Consider the following 26091-nt stretch of genomic DNA (forward strand, 5'->3'; position numbering starts at 1 on the left):
GTCGGCTCTCTACGATCATCCCTTGTATATGAGACCCGTGCCGTCGCTCACGGACGAGGACACGCTGTTCAACGTCAACACGGACATCAGATTTGACCCCAAAGCCGCAGATAATCAGGAATGGTAAAAAATAATAATAATACATAAATATTAATAAAAAACACATATGACTTGTAGGCCAGTGATTCTCAAACTTTTACATTTGAAGGTCTCCCCTTAACTCTGACAGTATACAAATGGAACCATTTGGTTCCATTTGTATACTGTCAGAGTTACAGACTTGTAAGGGTCAATTTAGACCCTAGGGAACCCAGAGAGTCCCTAGAATCCACTTTGATAAACACCTTTCATACAAAGAATAGGCGTAGTTGATTGTAATCTACTTAAAATACAGATTCTTTATTATAATGTTATTATATATAATTTGATATCTACCAAAATATACATTTATATGGCCTAGTAGGCTATAAACTACTATGACTAAATTATAACCATATCATTTCATAGTATATATCTACATGCACACACTCATCATGTGTATATATTTATACACAAAAGTTGCAAAATAAACGGGCCTAAATGTCATTTGCCAGTTGTCATGTTCCAGCTACACTGTAGCCTAAATTAAGATAATACATTTCCCATTTTACCAGTCTGTGGCAACATTTGTTGTTGGCAATGAACTGATCAATGTAGCTCAGCTCAATGTAGCTATAAGCTAATATAACATATTTATAAAAAAAAAAACTCAATCCAGGTAAGCCATCAAAACATGTTGGTTTTATTCTGTGCACATACAGCTCATGTCTATTACACACCATCTGTATAGCCGCCCTACAATTGCATGCATCATTCACCCGTTGCAGCAACCCTCATCCGTTTGAAACCCTTTTAATCCACCTCCTTCTATTCCCTTGTGACTGACATCCCCCCATCCTGCTACCACCACCAGGCATGGTGAAGGCACCGTGGAGGAGTTCAGCCCTACAGGGGAGCTGACGGCGGAGTCTTACCCCAACTGGCTCCGTTTCCACATTGGGATTAATCGATACGAGCTGTACTCCAGACACAACCCGGTCATCGATGCTCTGCTCAAGGACCTGGCCTCCCAGAGAATCACAAGCGTCGGTGGGTCATTTAAAATTACCATTAGATATACTTTTGTTTTAAAGCCTCTCCTGAACACCTGACTGCATATTATCTTCTCAGTGGAAACCTTCCCCTGTTTTCGATCCTAAACCGGCCATCCACATTGTAGTCTCTTAAAAATGATGTGCCATTTTGTGTGTGTCTATGGTTAGGGATATAGCATGCATTCTAAACACAAAAAGACGGCAACACTAATGGACAGCATATTATGTTGTCATTATTGTGTATGGGCTACATAATGAAAAGTACTCGAATCTAAGTTGTCTCAGAAGTGTCGAAAGTCTCTTGGGAGAGAAGAGCAGCTGTCATACAGTTGTTTTCTATTCACATTGAGAACCGATCAGATGAAAATGACACATCCTACTACATGTCTTGTTTATAACATGTCACAATAAGATCCAGTAACAAATCTACTGCTAATGCAAGATTCAGGCTCTTGTCAAGGGAGGTAATTTGGCATATCAGGCTGTAGGGAGGGCTGATAAATGGATCGACAAATTGAGGCTGCTTGTTTGATGGGCAAGCATGCTGTTTATCTCACAAGCAACAAACATGTGCATATAACACACACACACACACACACACACACACGCACACACGCACACACACACACACACGCACACACACACACACACACACACACACACACACACACGCACACGCACACGCACACACACAGCTGGTGGAATCATGCTGGATGTTGAATCAATGTTGAATGGGATCAACATACTCCGTCTCCTGGCCTGCAATATTGGATGAGGGACTGGTGATAAGCTGCAAGTTCCCTCATGGCCTCCCACGAAATGGAGGAGAATAGAAAAACACCTGCTGTTCACTCACTGGATCCAACTCGTATGGAAGGTTTTTCGTCTTTGAACAAAAAGTCCCTGACATTTTACAAGAAAGCCACAGGTGCTTTTGGAGGACACCCAGCCAGGGTTGCCAGATCTGCTTATTATAATTTCCCCGCAAGATTTTATTTGAAAATAGCCGATCTACAAGCTCACAACGCGTCGCATCGCGACGCGTTGTGAGCTTGTAGATCTGCTATTTTCAAATAGCTGATGTATATGTTAAAGTGCTCATGTGGCCCATAGTCGCTTCTTTTGGGCTGGTTTTCCTAGACCTGGTTGCTTGTTTCTCTCACAGAATCTGGCAACACTGGACCCAGCATGGCTGGTGAAAGCCCACACCAAGACGCTTAGGTTCTGTAGAATATAACATTAAGTATTCGATTTTTTTGGATTATCTCCCATATTCCCACATTCCAAAAGTGTTTCTTTGAATCTCAGACGCACATCTCACACTCGCTGTTAAAAGGAAGCAGTCGCAGATTTCAGGTTTATCTGCCAGTAATGAAAAAAAGAAAAACCCAACAATAACAACCGCAATTGCCCTAGAGCTAAGATTAAATACTTAGTGAGGACTAGGATTACCTCTGTATAGAAAAGTATATGATCTGTGTTGATCTGTCAATTATTACAGAATAAGGTCTTAATTTCTTTCTTTGTTTTCTCTCTGTATCTGGTGCGTTTCTGCTTTCTATTTCCATCTGTAAATTCTGTGTGTGTCTCTCTCAGGCCTGGATGGATGGTTGAAGCTGTTCTCAGGCTTGCTTGCTTGGCCATCTAAATACATGCTAGTCCAGTAATTACAGAGCCATAGCAGAACCCTGGGGTGGAATACCAATAGAAGCCAGCAGCAGTCGGTGATTATCTACGTTTAAGGATAGAATAGGGACTTGGATGTATTATACACTAAACCTTTTTAAGCAGTGTTTATCGCCAACAGCACGGCCCACTTATGCAGCCTAGGCTAGATTGATATGCAGGGCAGTCAAGACCCACATGGGACGGTAGTGGCTCAGTCTGTATAGGGACTTGGTTTTGGAACCGGAGGGTCCAGCACAGACCACAATATGGAGTGTGGATGGACTGGTAGCTGGAGAGGTGTCAGTTTATCCTGTCCTAGGCATTGGCTATAGGTGCCTTTGAGCAAGGAACCGAACCCCTAACTGCTCCGGGGCATCTCCATGTGGCAGCCCCATCACTCCACCCATCTCTCCACTTTGTATGTCTTATAAGCCCTGGCTGTTCAAAGTGTGTGTAAAAGAATAATTTCCCCCATGGGGATTAATGAAGGTGATCTACATAATTCTTAATGATCATATCATTCTTTGGAAGCGAAAGGGCGGCCCACTGTCATTTTATGTTATTTCTTACTGCAATGAACAGTATGAAATCTAAGAGGGAGATAGCATACAGAGGAGGCACACAGTAAAATCATGTGTTTTCATTTTATACTTTGGCTATTCAAAAATAGCAGATCTACAAGCTCATAGCGCGGCACCGAGTGCCGCGCTACAAGCTTGTAGATCTGCTATTTTTGAGAAATTGTGAAAATGTGTGCAAATCTTGGAATATATATTGTTTTAAAGCAAAGAAAATTTACTCAAATCTTTGCTTCTGGGGGTCCCTGGAACAAAATATTTTGAGATAGGGGTCGGCGGCCAAATACATATAATTTTGGGGGTCCTTGACATGAAAAAGTTTGAGCACCACTGATATAGAAACATACGTTTTTTCAGAATGCTGTTTGGATTTAGAAAACATTTGCAGAATCGGCTTCAGGTCTTAATGGGTTAATCACCTTGCAGTCGTCGACGAATACCAAAAATGGCATATTATTCAATCCATGGAATGCACATCTGTTACAATCTCTCCCGGGTATTCAGAAAGGACAGATGATGGTGTTGGTGCAACAACAAATACAAGTCCTTGTTATTCCAACAGTTTGGAAGCAGCAGTAGTAACTCATTCGACACAAATAGTAACAGAAGAAAGTCATATGCTGTAGTTTTTGGTCGCAGTTTCATCCTCACGAAACCAGTCTTTGTGTTGCTTAATGTGGTTTCGATTTCATTGTCTCATCGGACCACTCCTTGCCTCTATACTCCCAGTGCAACACTAACCCTGCCAATGCAAAAGCCAATGCCGCAAAACCTTACTGTATGTAGAGGGAAGAGCCAGTTGACGTTTCCATAGGGAAATCAGTTGTAAGTGAAGGGCTCTGTTGATGTTGATGTAGGTGGACATGGTGAATGTGTCTGCATTTGCATGATCGCCACATGACACCACTATGGGCTGTGTTACTTGTCAGCTCTACACAATGACTCTTGGCCTGACACACTCTAGTTTGACTAATTATCACGCTCACAAGTGCATATAGGCATTCATGCACATATACAATGTGACGCCATCACAAACCAATGCGTACAGCCTCAATATCCTTTACACACACACACACACGCACGCACGCACGCACGCACGCGCGCGCGCGCGCACACACACACACACACACACACACACACACACACACACACACACACACACACACACACACACACACACACACACGCACGCACCCACGGGTGGGTGACGTGAGCTTGCCTTGAACTCGCTTTTTGTCTTCCCCTGTAAACCATTATCTTGTCATCATCATTGACTTTGAGTAAAAATAGAAAAAGGCCCTAGATCAATACTGAGAGCTGTCTAATGTTTTCTCTGAGAAAAACATCAGGAGCAGCCATATATTGAAGAACAAGAGAAGCCGTGGCCCCAGCCAAAGGCCACCAAAACACTGTGTGGAATTGATCGTCAGGCCACTGGCTCCTCCGTCGTCGTTTCTGCCAATGTGTGTCTATGAGAGATTTTAGCGCTTAAAGGAACACTTCACCCATTTTCAACCTTATCTTCATATAATTGGTCCTCACTAATGGTCATTATAAGATGGCACAATTTCCACCTACTTACTCTGCGTCTCATTCGTGAGCTATGAACAGTTCACAAACCTGTTTACCAATGATGTCATCGATGGGGATTCCAAGCTATTAGAAAGTATAGCCTTTCTCTTCCTGGAAAGTTAGCGTGCTGATTTAGAAGCCATTGTTTTTGCATTCATAAGAAAAACGTTTGAAACACAGATTGATTAGATTAGATAGGCTGAAAATGGGTGGTGTGGTCCTTTAACCACTTTCACCCAGGCGTGCCTATTTGGGCATGTCATTATACATTAGGTGACAATGTTCAACAATCTACAATCATTTCCTTTTTTTCCCCAGAAGGTTTCAGCTTTTTGGCAGATCTACAAGCTCAAAGCACATCGCAATGCAAAGCACTGTGAGCTTGTTGATTAGTTATTTTTTAATAGCCGAAATATGAAATAGGCCTATACTGTATAAGTGGTTAACCCCACTGTCACTGTCACTGTCACTGCCCCTGCCCCTGCCTCTGCCCCTGCCCCTGCCCCTGCCCCTGCCCCTGCCCCTGCCCCTGCCCCTGCCCCTGCCCCTGCCCCTGCCCCTGCCCCTGTCCCTGTCCCTGCTCCTGCCCCTGGCCCTGCCCCTGACCCTGACCCTGTCCCTGTCCCTGTCCCTGTCCCTGTCCCTGTACTGAGAAAAACAACAACAACAGATGGATAAACAGAATGTCAACAGAAAGAGAGAGAGAACGAGTCAGTATGATGTCTCATACAGTCTCATTTACTAGGATGGACAGACATGAGCATAATTATGTATGAACCAAGAGAAAGAGCAAGACAGGCGATGACTAGGTTCAAGCTGAGAATTGGTAGAGAGAGAGATGGTCAACAGAGGAAGAGAGAGAGGGAGCTGCCCTAGAGATTACAGAGAGAGAGAGAGAGAGAGAGAGAGAGAGAGAGAGAGAGAGAGAGAGTAAACAGTGGTGGAACAGCACTGACTGTCCTTCACCTCCTCACCCTCCTCCCTTCCCTTCAAACAAACAACGTGACATCAGCATCCACCGCCTCTCTCTCTCTTTTCAAAGCACAAACAGTACACACACACACACACACACACACACACACACACACACACACACACACACACACACACACACACACACACACACACACACACACACACACACACACACACACACACACACACACACACACACACACACACACACACACACATTTGTATTGCTATACACGTGAGGACATCAACATTTTAGGACAGTTTTATGAACGACATTTGTTTAATTTGTTTGCCATTTTTAACCGTAACCTAAAGCAGAAAAATAGTAGATCTACAAGCTTTGTGACGCGTTGTGAGCTTGTAGATCGGCTATTTTTCGGTGCACGACACCACCCCGCAACTAACCCCCGCGTGCACACACACACACACACACACACACACACACACACACACATACACACACACACACACACACACACACACACACACACACACACACACACACACACACACACACACACACACAATTACACACTTGCAAACAGTGAACATTGTTGACTCGTCTTGCCGTTATAAAACAGGAACCATTGTATACCGTGCACGGCACAGAAATGAGGACATTTCCGTGTTTTGCTAGGAAGTTAGTATCAGTGTCACAACCTTTAATTGTGACATGATTTCCAGTCTTATCATGTCTTGCTTTTGCGATATGGTGTTGTTGCATGTTCCTGTAACCGTGTGTCATTACTCCATAAATATTCCATTACGGGCATCTGTTGCAAAACAATCCTGCTCTGACGCCATGATACCAGTATTAGGGCAATCCTCCAACCACAGCATAAAGCCTGAGTTATACTTAATTGCACACGAGTGTCGCGCAACCAAACTATGAATCAGGCATAACCACTTAAACCCAATATACTGTACTTCCTTGACCATGGTCCTCTAGGGGTCTATGTATTATATGGGCGGCCATGGCTGAATGGTTAGACAGCCTGCCTGGGAAGCCAAAGCTCCCAGGTTTGATTCCAGGCCTCAGCAATGTGTTGAAGACACTTAACCCCTAACTGCTCCCTGAGTGCCACAACCAACGGCTGCTCACTGCTCCTAGGATGGGTAAAATGCAGAGGGAAACTTTCATCTGTGTGCAAACATATTGTGACGATCTGTTATATGCCCAGAATATGGATACTAGGGGTGTGGTTAATATCTACATAGCCTTTAGCCAATTGCTAATCACACCGTTGTCTCTGTCAACCCCACAGCCATGAAATCTGGAGGCACCCAGCTGAAGCTAATTCTGACCTTCCAGAACTACGGACAGGCTCTGTTCAAACCTATGAAGTAAGTTGTTGTCCCTTTGAATAAGAATTTTGTGGTGAATATTACAGTGCCCCTGCTGAGCTATGACTTTTTAAAGTCTTATTATTTAAGACTATTCAGCGCCACATTTCTTGTGTAGGCTGCCAGTAGGCCAATGAAGTATTATTAGATATTTCTTTCCCCAAAACAATATTTTATATTTTTTGAAATATCTATCAATACTACAATTTACCACATTTCTGTGTATGTGTCACATTGTGGTCGGTGTAACTCGAAAAGCGCCGGACTGAACAGTCTCAAACGTTGCGTGTGTGTCTCATATGACCCCAGGTGTGCAGTGCCAAATGGCAATTCGGACGTTGTGTCATATTGAAGCAGATTTAGGATTGATTCATGATTCATGTTTGAGAAGAGACATATTCTGTTCTCTTCTACTCCTCCACAATAGTAGTTTTTATGTTCATTTAGTTTTATTTGATTGATTTCCATACTATTCCTCAAAACCTATTTTCTTACCCGCTCTCCTCCCCGGTCATTATCACATGCCCTTTCTCCTCTATACACACTAATCTCCTCTCCTGTTATGTCAAATGCAAGTCCGTCGGCTCTGCCATCCAAGGTTAACTTCACCTCACACTGAAAACAGAGTAAAGCCGAGTGATATGACATGTTATCTCGGGTATTAATGGAGCAAACATGCCTCGAAAAGACGCCTTTGATTTTTACACAAGCCATATTTACACAATTCAACAAGGTACCACCATGTTTTATGTCCATAAATGTTTTTTCATTGTCAGTGAACCACACACAAGTTAAAGGGTGAGTGCATGGACATGACTTTGGTGAAAAATGAAATTACCGGTACGAATGTTTTAGTTGTCTGTTTTGAGATTAAAACATGTGTTAAACATGTTCAGTCTATCGTATTGGTAAATTCATCATATCACCCAACCCCCCCCCAGTAGTAATGCAATGATATAGAGCTGCAGTGGAGAGGGAGGGGGAGCTCTGCATCCAAACTATTAGTAGCTATCTTCCGGTTCCTAGACGGCTGCTGTACCTTCTGAGTCACTGTCAGTTCGATAGAGGCACTTCAGGGCCGGATTAACCCTTTGTGGTACCCTTGCTTCCTACAACCAGGTTCGGTGCCCCCCCCCCCCCCCCCCCAGGACTGATTTGTTGTTGCCGATGTAGCTCAATTTCGGCGGCCCCTGGATAGTATTTCGCCGCCGTTACTGCAATAGTCCGGTCTTTCTTTCTTTTCTTTCCTAAAGCCTGTGCATTAAGCCCGGGCCTGTGCATTTATTGTTTGATATAATGACTAGTACTATTGCCTGCTACCTCAAACAACACCTAGATCTCAGTTAATGCCTAAAAGAAAACAAAAAGGTTTTAGTGTGTCTGACCACTTTAAGATGAGTGTCTCAAACTAGACAAGCCACGGCGTATCATTTGTGACTCATGCAAAGAAAAGCCACCGCAGAAGTAATGCAATGCTCCCCCCTCTGCTCTACCCTAAGCTACGTTCCTTCGCCCTGTAACACACCTGGGCTCCTTGGCTTACCTCGTACAAAAGACGAGTCTGACTGTCTGACTAATGGTTAAAAAAAAAAATCGGCTTCACCAGTAGATACGGCTAAAGCACTCAACTAACCGACGCCGCCTTTTATCCAGGTTGTCATATTTAGACGATAAGACGCCCCCGAGAGAGGCGCGCGGCTCATTGTGCCTAATCCCCCCTGCCGTTCGATTGGTTGGATTTAAATGTCACTCATCCATTGTTAGGGTTGAGGGTAATTTAATTGCGGGTTAATGGTTTTCCTGCCGCACAGGGTTGTTGTCTGGGTCCCTCCCCCCAACGTGTGTGGAGCGTGGAGAGCAGGGTTAAGCCTTTAGGATGATGATAGGCGGCGAGGTTACCACGGGGGGAGGCAAACGCTGTTCAGAGGCTGTCGTAATTACTCCTCCAGTCACGCCGTGTTAAGTCAGGGTAGACACAACAGGCCTGAAATCATCCTGACAGGTCATAGGAGGAGGAGAGGATGAGGAGATGAGATAGAGGTGAGAGGATGGAGGATAAAAGAGAGAAAGTGAAGAGGAGGGGGGGGGGGGGAATTGGGGATGAGGACCGCACGCTTAATTGCAAAAGAATCAATCAAAGTCTCAGTATCGACTGCTGCTAATTTCCTAATTGCACGAGGCTGGGAGTTTTTTTCTAATCCCAGGGTAAGGTTTTTTCCACATGTGGTATTGTGGTATTTGTGTAGACTAGAGCATTGGTTCTCAAAGTGGGGTCCGGGGGGACCCCCAGGGGTCCTTGAGGGAGTTCCAAGGGGGTCCCCAGCCAAATGATGCATAGTTAGGAACCAAATGGACCCTTATGGGTCTGTAACTAGAGTGTACAAATGGAACCAAATGGACCCTAACAGGAAATTAGAGAGGAGAGAGGTGAGGTGCAACGACTAAAGAAGAGAGACGTTTAGAGATGAGGTGAAGACATGGAGACCACCATGCAAGAAGAGAAGAAACTGTAGGATACTGAAGGTCGGCGCTGCACGTCCGAATACTGGATTATCTTAGCATTCAGACCGCTATGTCGGACCCCAGAGTGAACCTTAAAATGTCATAATGTGTGGAAAACCCCACTGTGACATAGCTGGACATGAGGCTTTCGCGGCTCAGATGTTCCATTAATCCTCATGCGGGGGGAAGTTCAGGAAGGATTTTGTGAGCCTTCATGTCTGGATACCCTTAACATTTTACCCATCCCATGCTGGGGATGTATGTACAATATTCTCAGTGTGTGGACTGCAGGCAAAGTCTTGACGGATTTGCATAGTCATCGTCGCACACTTCATATTAATTAATTCCGTAGCTGAGTCCAGATGCACACACACACACGCATGCACACACACACACGCTTTAACATCACACATTATCTACCCTCTCTCCGTTCCTCCAGTCTGCAGTGTGTTTCCACTTGGTGCATCAAAGAGGCAGGGGGCCGGGGAGATCAAACACTTCTCCGGCTGTGTGCTCCTCTCATGCGCTTGCTCCTCTCAAACTCTTAACACAAAATGCGTACCAGGCAATCAGGCAGGCGGACGGACAGGGGGGGCAGGAAGGCAGTCAGTGCAGGGTGGGGGGCATGTATAGAGTATAACCATCGGCCGTGTAACACACGGCCACCTCCATAGAAAGAAACCTGTTTCCCTTCAGTTGCTCTTTCCCCCGCCCCCCCCCATCCCGTGTTGCCAGATTCTGTGAGAGAAACAAGCAACCAGGTCTAGGAAAACCAGCCCAAAAGAAGCGACTTTGGGCCACATGAGCACTTTTAACATATACATCAGCTATTTGAAAATAGCAGATCTACAAGCTCACAACGCGTCGCGATGCGACGCGTTGTGAGCTTGTAGATCGGCTATTTTCAAATAAAATCTTGTGGGGAAATTATAATAGGCAGATCTGGCAACCCTCCCCCCATCCGTCTCGCTTCCTTTATCTTCTCTCTCTTTCTCCATCACAGTCTCACACTTTCCCCTCTCTCTCTCCGGCTGTCTCGCTATCACTATTTCTACTCTCTTTTTCTCTGAGTTTGACACTTTCTCTCTCTCCTCTCTGTGTGTTTCTCACTCTTTTTGCTGAATGGCACAGCTGCAGAAATCCAATAGCAGGCAGTGGGCCGTATTGATCCTTTTGGCTATCCTGCCTCTCCTCTCCTCTTCTCTTCTCCACTCCTCGCTTTTCTTTTGTGGAGAGAGAGAGAGAGCGAGAGGGAGAAGAGAGAGAAGTGATGATGACAGTCTCTGGTCAGTGGGTCCTGTTCACTGTCTGTGGGCAGGTTTGTGCTTTTAGAGTGGTGGGGGCTGTATGTTACTGATCCTGTCTGTCAGTCATCGACAGTACACTACATGCTGTATGAAGAGCACGGTCAGACATTGGGTTTATTATTTGGCACAGTAGCAAGGGGCTGGTGGAAATCTATGTTCATAAGTTGTTGAATTATGAATGAATGAATTATTCACAAAGCTGTGTACAGCATATAGGACAAATGGGATGTGCATTTAAAGGACCATATCAGCAGCAATACAACAGCTTTGGCCATACAGTATGTCGTACATCAGCAGTTCTCAAACACTTTCGTGTCACAGACCTCCAATTTGATGTGTATTTTGGCGTACGGACCCCCATGTGAAGAGATTTTGTGCCAGAGAAGATTTGTCAACGTGTATCAAAACATTTTTGTGTCAACATTTTTCGAAATTAGTCGATCCTTGTAGATCGGCTAATTTTGAATAGCTGAAAATTTTAATTGGAGCTGAAATGTTTCAGCTATACCTCATTTTGCTGGGGACCCCCTGGAAGCCCCTCAAGAACCCCTGGGGGTCCCTGGACGCCACTTTGAGAATCTCTGTTGCACTTTCCTGTTAATGCCTTTGTTAGATTATGCGCATGTAAAAAAAAAATACCAACGTCTTTATGACATTACAGAACTAACTTGTATAATTGAGTCGATGTTATAATCATGGAGGTTCTTATTTGTTCTGTTTTTACCACACGTTTCAAATCAATCGGCACTTTGAAATATATTTAGAATGCTAAGATAATGTAACGTTACCAAAATACAACCATGCGATGACATTAAACATGTTGGATTAACAAGTTTCAAGTCTCTGCGAGTTGATTATCATACCGTACTGAAATGAATTGATTCCAATGGCTTCCTCGAAAATCAAACAAACCACACTGCATGCTTTGGAAAATAGTCGCCTGTAATGTTGAGTACGTTGTGAGTCACAGTGAATGTGCTGCTAAACATGCCAGACCACCGGTATGGTCCTTTAAACCTACTCTTAACACAAGCCTTTTTCCAGCTGAGCCCTGTCTTGGTATAAAGACGGGGGCTTTATGAGACCGGATAACCTTTTATGAGGTAACACTTTCAGAAAATACAAGCTTACACCCTCAACCCCTTGTGTGGATATAGAGAGACCAAAACAGCGCTACAGTTTAGCCTACCCGTCACAACAAGTGCCGTTCAATTTGGACGAGGTTTATAGGTGACTCAGCCTATAACCTTTTCCTTCGTCATCTCCGCTGCCCCCTCGCCCTATTGCTTAAGGTTTGAGTTCTGAAATTGGGCCTTTGTTGTCTGGTACTGTGGTCGGAATCTCTGCTTTGAATCATCATGGGTAGAAAAATATTCACCTCAAATCTTAAGCTCTTAAACCCATTCAGACCACGTGTCATTTTTAGATTTAGTTGGGCTATTCAAAAATAGCAGATCTACAAGCTTTTATGAGCTTGTAGATCTGCTATTTTTTGAAAAATCGTAAAAATGTGTGCAAATCTTCGAATATATATATATTTTTAAAGTGAACATTTTTAACTCAAATCTTTGCTTCTGAATCCTAACAGTTTGAAAATAACAGGTAAATGATGTCACTATAATATCATTGGTTGATGTATTTGTCCGTGAACCCCCTCCATCGCAAAATATGTTGTTCCAGGGACCCCCAGAAGCAAATATTAGTACAAAATGTATATATATATATATATATATATTCAAAGATTTGCACACATTTTTTTTTCTTTTCTTCAAAATAGCAGATCTACAAGCTCATAGCGCGGCACTCGCGGCACCCAGTGCCGCGCACCCAAAGAAATCTAAAAATGACACACAGATGCGTTCCCGGTCTTAATGGGTTAATTGGGTGGAAGCGTGCACCTTATGTAGAGTTCCAATTGTATCTTCAGATGATAGTTTAGCCGCATTTTAATTGATATAGAGGTAAAAACCAAGAGGTTCCTCCACACGTACTGTAAGAAAATGCTTTTTGGTGACTCACAGTCACAGCCATATATTATCTTGGCACTTGCACTGAACATTTTTGTGTCGCAGATATACTTAGTATATATTTTTGAAGTTCACAGCTTGGCTTTGAACCTGGGTATCTTGGTTTGGGTATAACAGCGCAGTCAGTGCTGACTGAAATGCTGCCTGTTTTGCTGTCCCAGTTTGTATGTCTGTCTCACTTTCTTAAGTCAGTCTCTTTTTTTTCTTCTTTCACTCTCTCCCTCACCCTTTTCCCTTCCTCCCTCTTGTCTCTTTGTCCGTTTGTTTTTCTGTTGCACATCTGCCTGTCTGTCTGGTGTCATTATCCTGGCCTTGTATCGGTGTGAACGTCATACTGTATGTGCATTGAAATTAGTCTGGAAGCACACGGAGAGAGAAGCCATTAGCCCATTAAGACCTGGAATGCATCTGTGTCACTTTTTGATTTGAGCTAAAAAAGCATTATTTTACACTTTGGCTATTTTAGAAAAATTGTGAAAATATGCGCAAATCTTTGAATATATATTTTTTAAAGCGAATATTTGTAACTCAAATCTTTGCTCCTGGGGGGGTCCCTGGAACAACATATTTTTTGATGGGGGTCCGTGGCCAAACACATATCATTTTGGGGGTCCTTGACATGAAAAAGTTTGAGCACCACTGATATAGAAACATACGTTTTTTTCAGAATACTGTTGGGATTTAGAAGACATTATTTTGTAGAATCGGCTTCAGGTCTTAATGGGTTAAGCTGATGAGTGGAGGAGACCAGAGAGAGGGTGGTCTGGGAGGGATCGGGAGTGATGAGCGATATAACAAGCTTCCTGTTTCCTCTCTCTCTCCGCTCCTTCCTAATTGTATTGCTTGTCAATCAGAGTGGGGGGGCCGATGGCTGAGTCACACAGGAACATCAATCCAAAATGTGCCCCTGTGTGAGTCTATCTGTTATTGTCTCCTCCTCCTCCCTCTCCTTCTTCTTCTCTCTCTCTGTCTGCTGAACAAAATCTATATCCGGGCCCAACGCTGAGTTGGGGGGGGGGGGGGGGGGTCCCTTGAGTACTGGGGTTGATTGACACATCTGGGCGCCGAGAGACGAACGCGGGCAAATAATGTCGCCTCGTTTGTGTCGATAATGCGGTGACAGCTGCGCAAATAACAGCCCCGAGGAAAACACGCCTCGCATTAAACATGAAAATTTTAATGGGGTAAATTTGCAGCATTACAGCTGCCCCCGCCGTTCCATCATTTGCCTTTTATGCTCACACACATCAGTCCTGGGAGGTGGTGATGGGAATGAGAGTAAAGGAAACTTTGTGTGAAAAGGGCAGGGCACGCATGAACAAAAAAAAACAATCCTATTATCTTTGCTTATGGCGGCACGGATTGTCCCCGAATGGTAGAGAGATGGAACAAAAGGGAAATAGATGAAAAGAGGAGTACAATGGCAACGATTGTCTGCGGGCCTAGCTCGTCTGTTGTCAAAGCTCAGGGAGATGAGGATGTCAAACACAAATATAACTTCTCGGTGGACATTGACAACCTTGCTCTCTTGCTCTCTCTCCATTACCCATTGTTCCTCTTATGTGTGTATTTTGGATGTGTTGTTGTTTGTGTGTGTGTGTGTGTGTGTGTGTGTGTGTGTGTGTGTGTGTGTGTGTTTGTTGATCATATGCGTGTGTACTGTATTTGTGTTATTTTTGTACATGTATGGGGGCACAAGCAGTCTGTTTGCGCATGCATGTATCTGCAGATGTGTGTGTGTGTGTGTGTGCGTGTGCGTGTGCGTGTGCGTGTGCGTGTGCGTGTGCGTGTGCGTGTGCGTGTGCGTGTGCGTGTGCGTAGCTGATCTACAAGCTCACAACGCGTCGCAGCGAGACACGTTGTGAGCTTGTAGATCTGCTATTTTCAGAGCGCAATACCCGAGCGCAACCAAACATAAAATGTTAGTTCTACTGGATCTCTTCCCGACCAATGTGATGCTAAAAGCTATAAAGATATGATGGCACCTACTCTGTCGGACAAGATGATTGTAGGCATGAAAGTAAAACACGTCTTAGCGTCCTTTCAAACTCTTTGCTTGCATCATAGTTGCAGTTCTGTGGATGAGGATGAGATGTGTTTTTGAAGAATTCCATTTCTGATGAATTTTGGGTAGTCAGGAACTCACTTATTGTGTGTATTTGGTACAGTATCAGTGAAAGTTATTGGTTGCAGGATGTATTAACACACTGCTGAGAAATGACATTTACTTCATTAAACATGAACTAGTAGATGTACTGTAGCAGAAGGAACAATGCCAAAAACATTTTCCCCATCTCAACTTGCCATGAAATAAATAGTGTTAGCTAAATTATACCGATACAAATATTACAAATAAAGTACTTGTGAACTGTGTGTGTGTGTGTGTGTGGATGTACATGTGTGTAATTGCGCTCATGGCCGCACACTTCTGTTGTTGTTGTTGTGCCCTGTTTATTGTGTGATATTGTATTCACAAGGTCCTCCGTGCCTGCGCTCTGACTTTGAGTCAGGAAATAAAAGATGTGAATGGCTCCGGGACAAGTCATTCAGAGCACATATGATGAGTGCACTGCAGGCCCGCTTGGAAATAGAGGGAACACAGGCAGTCGGGCACAGTGCAAAATGCAACGACAAGAGTGGGGGGGCTCGGGGGGGCAGTACTGTTGCAAAGTACCCCTCAAACCAAAACCAATAAATATCTGGAACGCATCTGTGTCACTTTTGAGATTTGAGCTAAAAAAGCTTTATTTTACACTTTGGCGTGCCGCGCTACGAGCTTGTAGATCTGCTATTTTTGAAAAATAGTGAAAATGTGTGCAAATCTTTGAATATATATATTTTTTAAAGTGAACATTTTTAACTCAAATCTTTGCTTCTGGGGGTCCCTGGAACAAAATATTTTGAGATGGGGGTCGGCGGTAACAGATTGAGCCCCACTCATATAGAAACATACGTTTTTTCAGAATACTGTTGGGATTTAGGAGACATTTGAACTGTAGAATCGGCTTCAGGTAAGTGGAATAACACACTGTGCATTTGTGGCACATGGCGATGTTGCCGAACGTAGTTACACTCAGCCCTGACGCGAGCCATTTCTGTGTTACCTCAAGAATAATTGGGTATATTCTGTAGTGCGTTGCATTCCAAGTTATCAATCCCAGCGCTCATAGCATACATTACTGTATTTTGTTAGGATCAATGAAATTCCCGAGGCGTGCGGACGGTGCCATGAATAGATTGTTGTGGATACGAGCTTGTTTCCCAGTAAAACGGTTTATACATGCAGTAGGGCTTAAGCTTAAGGTTTATATTTACTGTATATTTTTTCATTCATATCCTGATTGCAAACATATCTCCATGACGTTCAAAACAGAATTTTCTAAATTTTACCATGGAAACAGAGCTTTGCCGTTCACAGAATCCAACAGTAGAGAGAATACACACATCAGTATATTGGTTAATACTATCGTATTATCGTATCAAGTTATCTGGATGTATATGAATGGGATATGTTGCATACATGTGCAACATCAAATAAAGACAGGAATATTGTTGTTTTCATAAAGATGTATTTTTTTCTCAGGCAGTCTTGCTTTATTTAGACAGGGCAGTGTTGGGAGACGGGAATTGACTGAGATGTAGCACCGGTTTCCAGCCGGAATCGATCCGTGGACGTTGTGTTTATCCCATTAAAACCGGGAAAGCATGTCGGTGTCATTTTGCGTTGCCCATTCAAAAATAGCAGATCTACAAGCTCACAGCGTGTCACTTCGCGCCGCACTGCGAGCTTGTACTTCTGCTATTTTTGAACATTTTTGGAAAAATCTTGAAAGTGTGAGAACAACCGATTTAGAATACTGATTTTGTAGAATCTGCCTCAGGTCTTAATGGGTTATGTGGTCGGCACCCTGCTAACCGCTCATTTACCGCTTTGCCCCCAGAATATTGTTTTCAGAATATTATATTATTAGTACGTGGTGCAACACTGCAATCACAGTGAATGAAGGTCTCTGTTCGGTCGCGTGACTCTGTTCATTTATTAGCAGAGGGAACATGTGAATAATTGATCAGTCGTTAAAGGCGCGGTGAAGATCATATGATTCAGCCGCAGCACTTTAGACCCGGTGCTGGCCGCCAAATTCCCTCTTAAGATTTGGACCATTTCTCTTCGTGTAATAATTGCCTCCTCGGGGTATTGTTCGATTCAGTGGAGTTTGTAGAGAAACATTAATTAATTTAAAACAATGTTGTTAGAGGCTAAATTAGAAAAAAGAAAATGGGGGTGTATTGTATGTGCACACAGCCATGCATGTAGATGTTGAATTGTACGCACGGGCACGCACGCACGCGTACACACACACGCGCACACGCGCACGCACGCACACAGACACAGGCACACACACATAGCATAAAGGCATGCATTGCACACACACACACATACAGTACGCCCCCACACCATCCTTTGACAGTCACACCGTATACAGTACATGAAGGGCATCAGTGGTCCAACACATGTTTTTCAGTGTGCAGCGAGCCGCGCTGATGCACATGGTCATGTTTGAGCCCCCAAGGCACCGTCATCCTGACCCCTTTATACCGCTGTCTCTCTGTGGCGCGTACTGCTGGCATCGTACTGTACAACCACTGTCTCTCAAATGGGGGTACAACGTGTACCCCTAGGGGTACGGTTAGTGTGTGAGAGGGTACTGTACTACAGGTGGCACGTGAGAGAACGTAGGAAATGGGAAAAAATACATTTTACTTTGACAGTATTTTTTATGATAAAACATTGACAAACTGTATGTGATTAGATTTTTTATTTATTTATTTATTATATTTATACAATAAAAAACTGTACAAATTAAACATTAAAACAACGCAGAAATAAGTGCAGGTGAGAAAAGAAACCCATAAAGGGCTTATAAAGGATTCTCACCTAAACATAATAAACAAGTAGTTGAACATACAGTAATAATCAAGTTAAATCAAACATAAAACACGACAAACAACAAACACCTTGTGTGCATTGAATGTGTGGGTGCGAGTGTCTGTGTATTGAGTGTGCGTGTGTGTGCACGTGTCTGCACATGTGTGTTAGTGTGTTTGGGTGTGTATGCATGCAGAAAGCTACGTTATATGGTAGAAGCAAGTGGAGAGGCTTGATTCATCAGGCTGGCCCTCGGTCTATGTTTAAAGTTAGTGAACTTTAAAGAGTGAAGATGAGGAGTTGGCAATAAGTATGTGTGTATTCCACATGTGAATCTGCTCATCTGTAGCCTAACGTTTTAAACTAGATAAAAAAAAACTTGACTTGCAGAACAGTTACTGAATAGAAAGCAATTCTGATTTGCCGTTATGCAGTTTTTTGGGTGAGGAGAAATGCAAAAAGAAAAAACAGAAAACTTTTTTTTTTTTTTTTTAAGATGATTTTTTGGGCTTTTTATGCCTTTATTAGAGAGGGATAGGGAGGCTGACAGGAAACGGGGAGAGAGATGGGGGGGTGACACGCAGCAAAGGTTGTCGGGAACGGGAGTCGAACTCGCGACACACCGTCAGGCTGGTATTGCAGCCTAGGGTGCCTGGACCGCCACGCTACGGCCCTGGCCAGAAAACCTTTTCTTTCTTTTTTTCAAGATTATTAGGCCAGTTTAACCACTTTCTGGCGTCCATATTTTGGGCTTGTCATTATTGTAAAAAGCTTGTAGGCTTTATGTTTTTCTTTTTACCATTCCGGAAAAGGCCAGAGGCTATGACTATTTGGGAGCCATTGGCTTGGAAACGTTAGGGGACCCCTGCTAGACTAGTCGCTCAGTTTATGCCATCTACGAACAGAATATCACAGATGGTTTGATGTTTTAAGGCACCCAGGGAGCTTCAGGACTGTTGGAAAACAACAAAGGAAGACCAATGTGATGCTAAAAGCTATAAAGATATGATGGCACCTACTCTGTTGGACAAGATGATTGCAGGCATGAAAGAGAAACACGTCTGAGCATCCTTTCAAACTCTTTGCCTGCATCATAGTTGCAGTTCTGTGGATGAGGATGAGATGTGTTTTTGAAGAATTACATTTCTGATGAATTTTGGGTAGTCTGGAACACACTTATTATTGTGGTACAGTATCAGTGGAAGTTATTGGTTGCAGGATGTATTAACACGCTGCCGAGAAATGACATTTACTTCATTAAAAACAAACTAGTAGATGTACTGTAGCAGAAGGAACAATGCCAAAAACATTTTTCCCATCTCAACTTGCCATGAAAGAAACAGTGTTAGCTAAATTATATCAATACAAATATTAAAAATAAAGTACTTGTGAACTCCTACTGACTATGGGTGCCCCTGAGATATTGTTTACTGTCCAAAATGTCATATAGATCTTTGCACTGCTATGTTTCTGCTGTATGAAGCTGTTGACCTGAGTGCAGTATGTATACAACCGTTATTAACTTAATGGCGGGGTGCTATAGAGAAAAAAAGTAAATAAAAATAAGGCTTAGAAGGGAGCCCGCTGTGATGCTAATCTCTTAATATGGGCCTAAAGCTGTGCTGGTAATGGGCAGTAAGTCAGTACATGCCTATGGTCCACTATCTTATAGAGGCACATGCTATCTCAAAGGCAAGGGCTTACGTAAGTAGGCGCGTGCGTGTGTGTGTGTGTGTGTGTGTGTGTGTGTGTGTGTGTGTGTGTGTGTGTGTGTGTGTGTGTGTGTGGCGTGTGGCGTGTGTGTGTGGTGTGTGCGCGCGGGTTCTGTGGAAGAAATATGAGCCTGTAGCATACTATAATAATCTCTTAATGCACTGTGGGCATAAAGGCATCCTTATTCATCAGTGATACAGAGATGCTGATATGTTTAATGTGGACACTAGAAGGAACTAACGCATTGTTTGTTTTTCTCCGTAATTCAATGCAACATAGTTGCCAGCGTGAATCACCGTTGTTGTTGTTGTCTAAGTTAGATGTTGACGATCACAATTTTCCCTTCAATTTTATTACAGTATTCTCTTTGGTTTTCTCAGTGTTAATTTATTCATTTGTAACCCAGAGAGTATACAAACGTAACCAATACTGGCATCCACTGGTGCTGCAACTTCCTCTTTCCTGACACTCCCTGTCACCTCAAATGTGTGTGTGTGTGCGTGCATGCGTGCGCACGGGTGCGTGCCACTGCCACCCCCTGAAAGCAGGGCATAGAGAGGACTGTCATAATATTATCAGCCACCCAGGAGATGGGAGGCAGCCACTCCTCGAGGTTTGTTTGTGCGTGCATCTCCTTGCAAGCCACGTGCACACTTTTAAAGCACGTGTGTGCACGTGCATGCATGCGCGTGTCATACTATTCAGTGGTGATTTGGTAAGAGATGTCGTGAGTCGCATGCAGAAGAACGTCCTCGAGCCTTCCAGGAGGAGCATAGGATGTCTTTATGATATTATCAGTCAACTCTCCCCCTTCAGGTGAATGTTATCAGCTCTGCTGTATGGATGATAACGCAGTGTTGCAGCCAACAGGGATGACAGGCCAGCGTCCTGCATCTGCATATCAAAGCCCTTGCAAAATTCCTCTAAAGATACTGTACACACACGCCTGCACACACACACACGCACGCACGCACGCACGCACGCACACACACACACACACACACACACGCACACGCACACGCACACGCACACGCACACGCACACGCACACGCACACGCACACACACACACACACACACACAATTAATGTCTATGTTGCTGTGACATTACAGTGTATTCCTCAGGGCAGAATTGGGTTCCAGACCCATCATCATCATCATCATAATCATCATTGCCACAATTTATTCCCTGATAAACATTCCTTGAGAAAAAACAAACAAACTTGATAGCTCCTTCAGAAGGCACAAACACACCCTAACCCCAACCCCAACCCAGTTTCGATTTCGACAGAACATTTTTTATTTAGTTTTAGTGAATTTTAGTCATCTGAAAGGTTTTAGTTTTTGTCTAGTTTTTGTCGACTGAATATCATAAGATTATAGTGGACTAAATCTACAGTTGATTTGGTCGACTGAAATGTATTTTGGCGGTGCCTTGATGGCGTCATAATGGCTGATTTTACACTTGGTTGCATGCTGAAAATAGACGATCTACAAGCTCACAACGCGTCGCAGCGCGACGCGTTGTGAGCTTGTAGATCTGCTATTTTCAGAGCGCAACACCCGAGCCCAACCAAACGTAAAATGACTTGTCTTTTAGTTCTACTGGATCTCTTCTCCACTCGTCCCTCACTAACATTTTAATCTAGTTTTTATTTGTTGACGAAATTGTCAATATATTTAGTCTTAGTTTTAGTCATCATAGCTTATTTTTTATTTCGTTTTTGTCAGTGAGAAAAAGGTGGTCGACGAACATTTTTCGTCATGGTTTTAGTCGACGAAATCAACACTGCCCCAACCCCAACCATATGAAACGTCAGCTAAATTGAATCAGGGGGACACCAATTCTGTCCCCAATTTGACATCTCTATACTGTGTGTCAGGAACACACACACACACACACACACACACGTACTCACACACACCTCATCATCCGACTCGCTGTGGCTCCTGAGAGAGAGAGCCGTCTGTATTGTTGTGAGTGCGAGAAGATGATAGCATCTGTCATCTTGTCTCTTTGCTTTGAAGGAGCTGTCACTCAGAGCGTGCCATTACCGCATCAGTACTGAATGTAACGCATCTTGATGCCTCCTTCGTCTGAGATGGACATCAGGCATTGATTTGTCTGGTCTGGCTCCTCATCCTCGGCAACCATGCTCATTTGTGGCCAAAGCCATGACACGCCTTGAGCATCACGTCAGAGGCCATAACAGAATCTGGCAGCTTAACCCATTAAGACCCATTAGAACGCATCTGTGTGGCATTTCCAGATTTCTTTGGCTATTCAAAAATAGTAGATATACAAGCTCATAGCGCGGCACCGAGTGCCGCGCTATGAGCTTGTAGATCTGCTGTTTGAAAAATCTTGAAAATTCGTGGCAAAATCTTGGATCATATATTTTTTAAAGCAAACATTTGTAAAATATTTAGTTCCAGGAACCCCCAGAAGCAAAGATTTGAGTTATGTCAAAAATAAATAAAAAATAAAAATATTTGCACAACTTTTCATGATTTTTCAAAAATAGCAGATCTACAAGCTTGTATATCTGCTATTTTTGAATAGCCAAAGAAACCAAAAAATGGCACACAGATGCGTTCCAGGTCTTAAAGAGTTAATAATGTTTTCATTGCTTATTGGTCAATGTAAGAACGGTGAATGGTTTATGGTGCTTGCAGTCCGCCACCAATTTCAGCAGAACGAGAAAATGTGAAAAACTGTTCACATTTTGTCCTGCAGTTTCATAAGAGATTGTGTCTGTACCAAATAGGGAAACAGGCAGCACAGACTGTACCAGGCCTACAGGTCTTGATGCTGCTGATATCGGAGGTATTGTGAGTGTATACTCCGGCTGGGACGACATCTTTCTTCCATGTTTAATGAGGACGAGAAGATCTCATCATGTGGGGCTCCATTACGTATATCGTCAGATGTTCTGTTCTGTGTGGAAGTATCACCACCTTCCTTCTCATGCTGAAGCTTCTGCAACCCCATCATCCCCGAGACTGAAAAACCCTCTACACTGCAGTTCATATTCTTGTACATGGGGCAGAGAGAGAGGCCCATTTCCCCTGAGCGTATCGGCCATTAGAGTAACATCACTTTAGTTCAGTCCAGTTAAATGCAGTTATCTTTAAAGAATTAAGGTGGCCTTGAGAAACAAGAGTGCCCTCGCTCTATGGCACACTGAATTGTGTACTGTCGACCCCGACCCCCCCCCCCTTCCCCCCCCCAAGAGTCGAGACGGCTCACTTTGTTCTTCAACAGAAGCCTCTGCCATTTGACTGTACATTGGGGGCGGCGCACTCGAGGTCTTTCGCTCTGATCATCTCCTTTCTCCCCGTCTTTCTGTCTTCTTCACCTCCAGCGGCCATTAAAGTTCCCACGAGCGCTTCTTCTTCGCACACCGTCTCCCCGGTGGTAGAGGAATCTGATCCGTTTTATAAGCTGTAGTTAGTGTCAGGGAAAACACCTCGAGGGGCTCATTAGGTCCATAATGAAGCAGTAGGTGAAAAAAAAACGTGTTCGAGCCATCGCTCTCTCCGACATTCCACATTCCTGATTGTCAGGTTTAATTATAGCACTAGAAAGGCCTTCGGGGTGTCACGTTTTCGTCTCTGTTTTTCGCTCTTTTTTTTAATAAGGCTTTTATCTTATTTCTTCACCTTGCCTCCCATTACACCCCCCCCCCCTCTCTCAGCAGATGGACAGTTGGCCTAATTAGGATTTTTTTCTCATCTCCCCCTGGAGACCGACAACACTCCGAAGGGCAGAATTTGGGCATGCGTTTTTTTTTTTTTGGAGGGGTGTTGTTCGTTTTGCATATGTTAATAATATGTTAATTAGCTAAATGGCAGAAGGGGAACTTGGGGTTTTCATGGCGGAACGGTAGCCGTTCAAACTGCCGACTCTGTCAGCAAGTCTGACGACTCTGTCTACGGTACTGTACTGTACTGTATGTCCACCCACCTCACTTTCATTCACTTTTTCCCTCGCTCTCTCTCCCTTGACCTTTCATTCCTCTCTCCGCTCGTTCCTCTCCTCTCCAGAGCGAGGGAAGGACGACAAGTAGTCATAACAAGTGATGTAACCGCTCCCTCGGATTCTTTTTTTTTCTCTCTAAGCCTCCCACAACACCCATGTCTCGACATGAATTGTTTTCCTCAGACACCTCCTCGCATGAAACACAATGGATTCATTGGACAGGATGTGCTTCATACAGTGAAGGAGCCCACGTTTTACCACAGTCCTTCATGACAGCGCTCGCCCTCAGAGTGACCAGAACCTATCATTTGTTCTACTTTGATTGCATCTCTTCTTAAATGGCATAATAGCCCTAGATAGAATGGCCTACTTCTTATTGGCCCTCTTATGTGTGTGTGCGCGCGCGCGCGCACGTGCGTGCGTGCGTGTGCGTGTAATATGTGTATTGTAGGATACTTTCATGTGCATTCTTTTTCCTTTTTGCCTGTACAGCCCCTATATAAGGTCCTCTGCTCTTCTATCAGAAGGATTATTTATGTTGGCGTGAGTCTGGAGTAAAAGAGAGAGGATAAAGAACAGAGCATATGGCAGGCCTCACTGAAGGATTATGATTTGTTGTTCGTGGAAGGGAAGGAGAAAAAAAAAGAAAAAGTGACTTCAGTATTGTTAGGCCTAAGCGAGGAAGAAGAGCCGCTTGGCAAAACGACCCCCGGATTAGTTCCGTGAGGAATGAGCGCTTACCTAACTGTTGTGATGTTGTGTGTGCAGTTAACCACTTAAACCATTCAATCCGAGAAACGCACCTGTGTTACTTTCTTTGGCTATTCAAAAAGCAAAGATTTGAGTTACAAATGTTCGCTGTAAAAGAATATACATATTCAAAGATTTGCACACATTTTCAAAAATAGCAGATCTACAAGCTCGTAGCGCAGCACTCGGTGCCGCGCTACGAGCTTGTATATTTGCTATTTTTGAATAGCCAAAGTGTAAAATAATGCCTTTTAGCTAAAAAAATAGCAGACATACAAGCTCATGAGATTGTAGATCAGCAATTTTTTTAAAACTCTGGGGGGGGAACAACATTTTTTGAGATGGGGGTCCGCGGCCAAATACATATCATTTTGGGGGTCCTTGACACAGAAAAGTTGGAGCACCGCTGATAGGCTAAAGCATACTGTTAGGATTTTTATTTGGCCATGGACCCTCATCTCAAAATGTTTTGTTCCAGGGAGTCCGGGGACCCCCCAGAAGCAAAGATTTGAGTTACAAATGTTCGCTTTAAAAATAGATGTATTCAAAGATTTGCACACATTTTCAAGATTTTTCAAAATTAGCAGATGTAAAAGCTCATTGCGCGGCACTCGGTGAGCTTTTACATCTGCTATTTTTGAATAGCCAAAGAAATCTTAAAATCACTGAATGACTAACCACTTAAACCCTATACTTCAGTTGACAGGGGCCTATACTTGGTCCCCTACTGTCTTCCCTCTACACCAGATCTCTCGGCTTAAAAATAGCTGATTTACAAGCTGCGGTGCGTTGTGGTTAGATTAGCTATTTACGCTGAATGTTTGCCTATTATGACATGCCCCAGAATAGAGATGCTAGGGTTTATTATTATGTGGTTAATTCTGGTTTTCGACCACAGGGTGGGGACTGGGGAGGAGGTGGCAGGGGCTGTGATGGTATAATGGTGGTAGCTGGGGCTAATAGTGGTGGCGGTGGGTGGGGTGTGGGGTGGGTTGGGGTGGAGGCGGGAGGGAGGGTAGAACATTTATAGTTTGTTTGTCCAGAGAGCTTATTCAAATACGAGCTTTGGAATCTACGTGCTCTTTTGTCCAAAGCACGAGAGTTAGCTTCCGCGAGGGCCGAGCCGGAGGGCGGGCACGACTCATCATTCAAACTAATGGCCCTTGTGAAATCATAAGCACGGGGCCTAGGAATAGAACGGTGTATTTACTTTTAATTTCCACAAGACCTCCCCTGATTCACATTAACATGGACAACTTGGCCAAGGTGGCCGCTTTAGACATGCAGCTATCTCCTATTGAAAAAAGGGGGGCTGTCGCTTAAATATAATGTTTTGTCTGTACAGGTTGTAATATATGTAAATAAGCGGAAGGGGGGGACTGTAGGGAGCAGGCTTTGATGTTTGCGGCAAGAAAGAAAGCATTAAATACATTAGAATCATTGAGTGCCAAGACAGGCCTCAATACATTGCAGAGCAGTGCAGTAAAAGACGGGCTGCATGTGATTTGTATAAATGAGTAAAAGTCATAATATTTTATTTTGTGTGGATATACACAGTAAAATATGGAGCGTTCATTTAACCGAGAGTGTAAAAATGTACCGTTATGGGTACATT

General features: G+C 43.7%; 1 protein-coding gene across 2 annotated transcripts in view; it reads left to right on the forward strand.

The window, feature by feature from the left end:
• The window catches only part of fam20cb (FAM20C golgi associated secretory pathway kinase b), an 82674-nt gene that overhangs the window by 1330 nt on the left and 55253 nt on the right, over window positions 1–26091 (forward strand). For both annotated transcript variants that reach the window (XR_013934905.1, XM_080456192.1), the window contains exons 1-3: window positions 1–123; window positions 953–1128; window positions 7192–7270. The exon at window positions 1–123 is cut by the window's left edge and continues 1330 nt beyond it. Coding sequence is in view for 1 of the 2 variants with exons in the window: in XM_080456192.1 (XP_080312318.1) it covers window positions 1–123; window positions 953–1128; window positions 7192–7270 (378 nt within the window). In the remaining variant the exon portion in view is untranslated. The remainder of the gene's footprint in view (window positions 124–952; window positions 1129–7191; window positions 7271–26091) is intronic.

Source organism: Gymnoscopelus braueri (assembly GCF_963280865.1).
Source record: "Gymnoscopelus braueri genome assembly, chromosome: 17".
Classification (NCBI taxonomy): Eukaryota; Metazoa; Chordata; class Actinopteri; order Myctophiformes; family Myctophidae; genus Gymnoscopelus; species Gymnoscopelus braueri.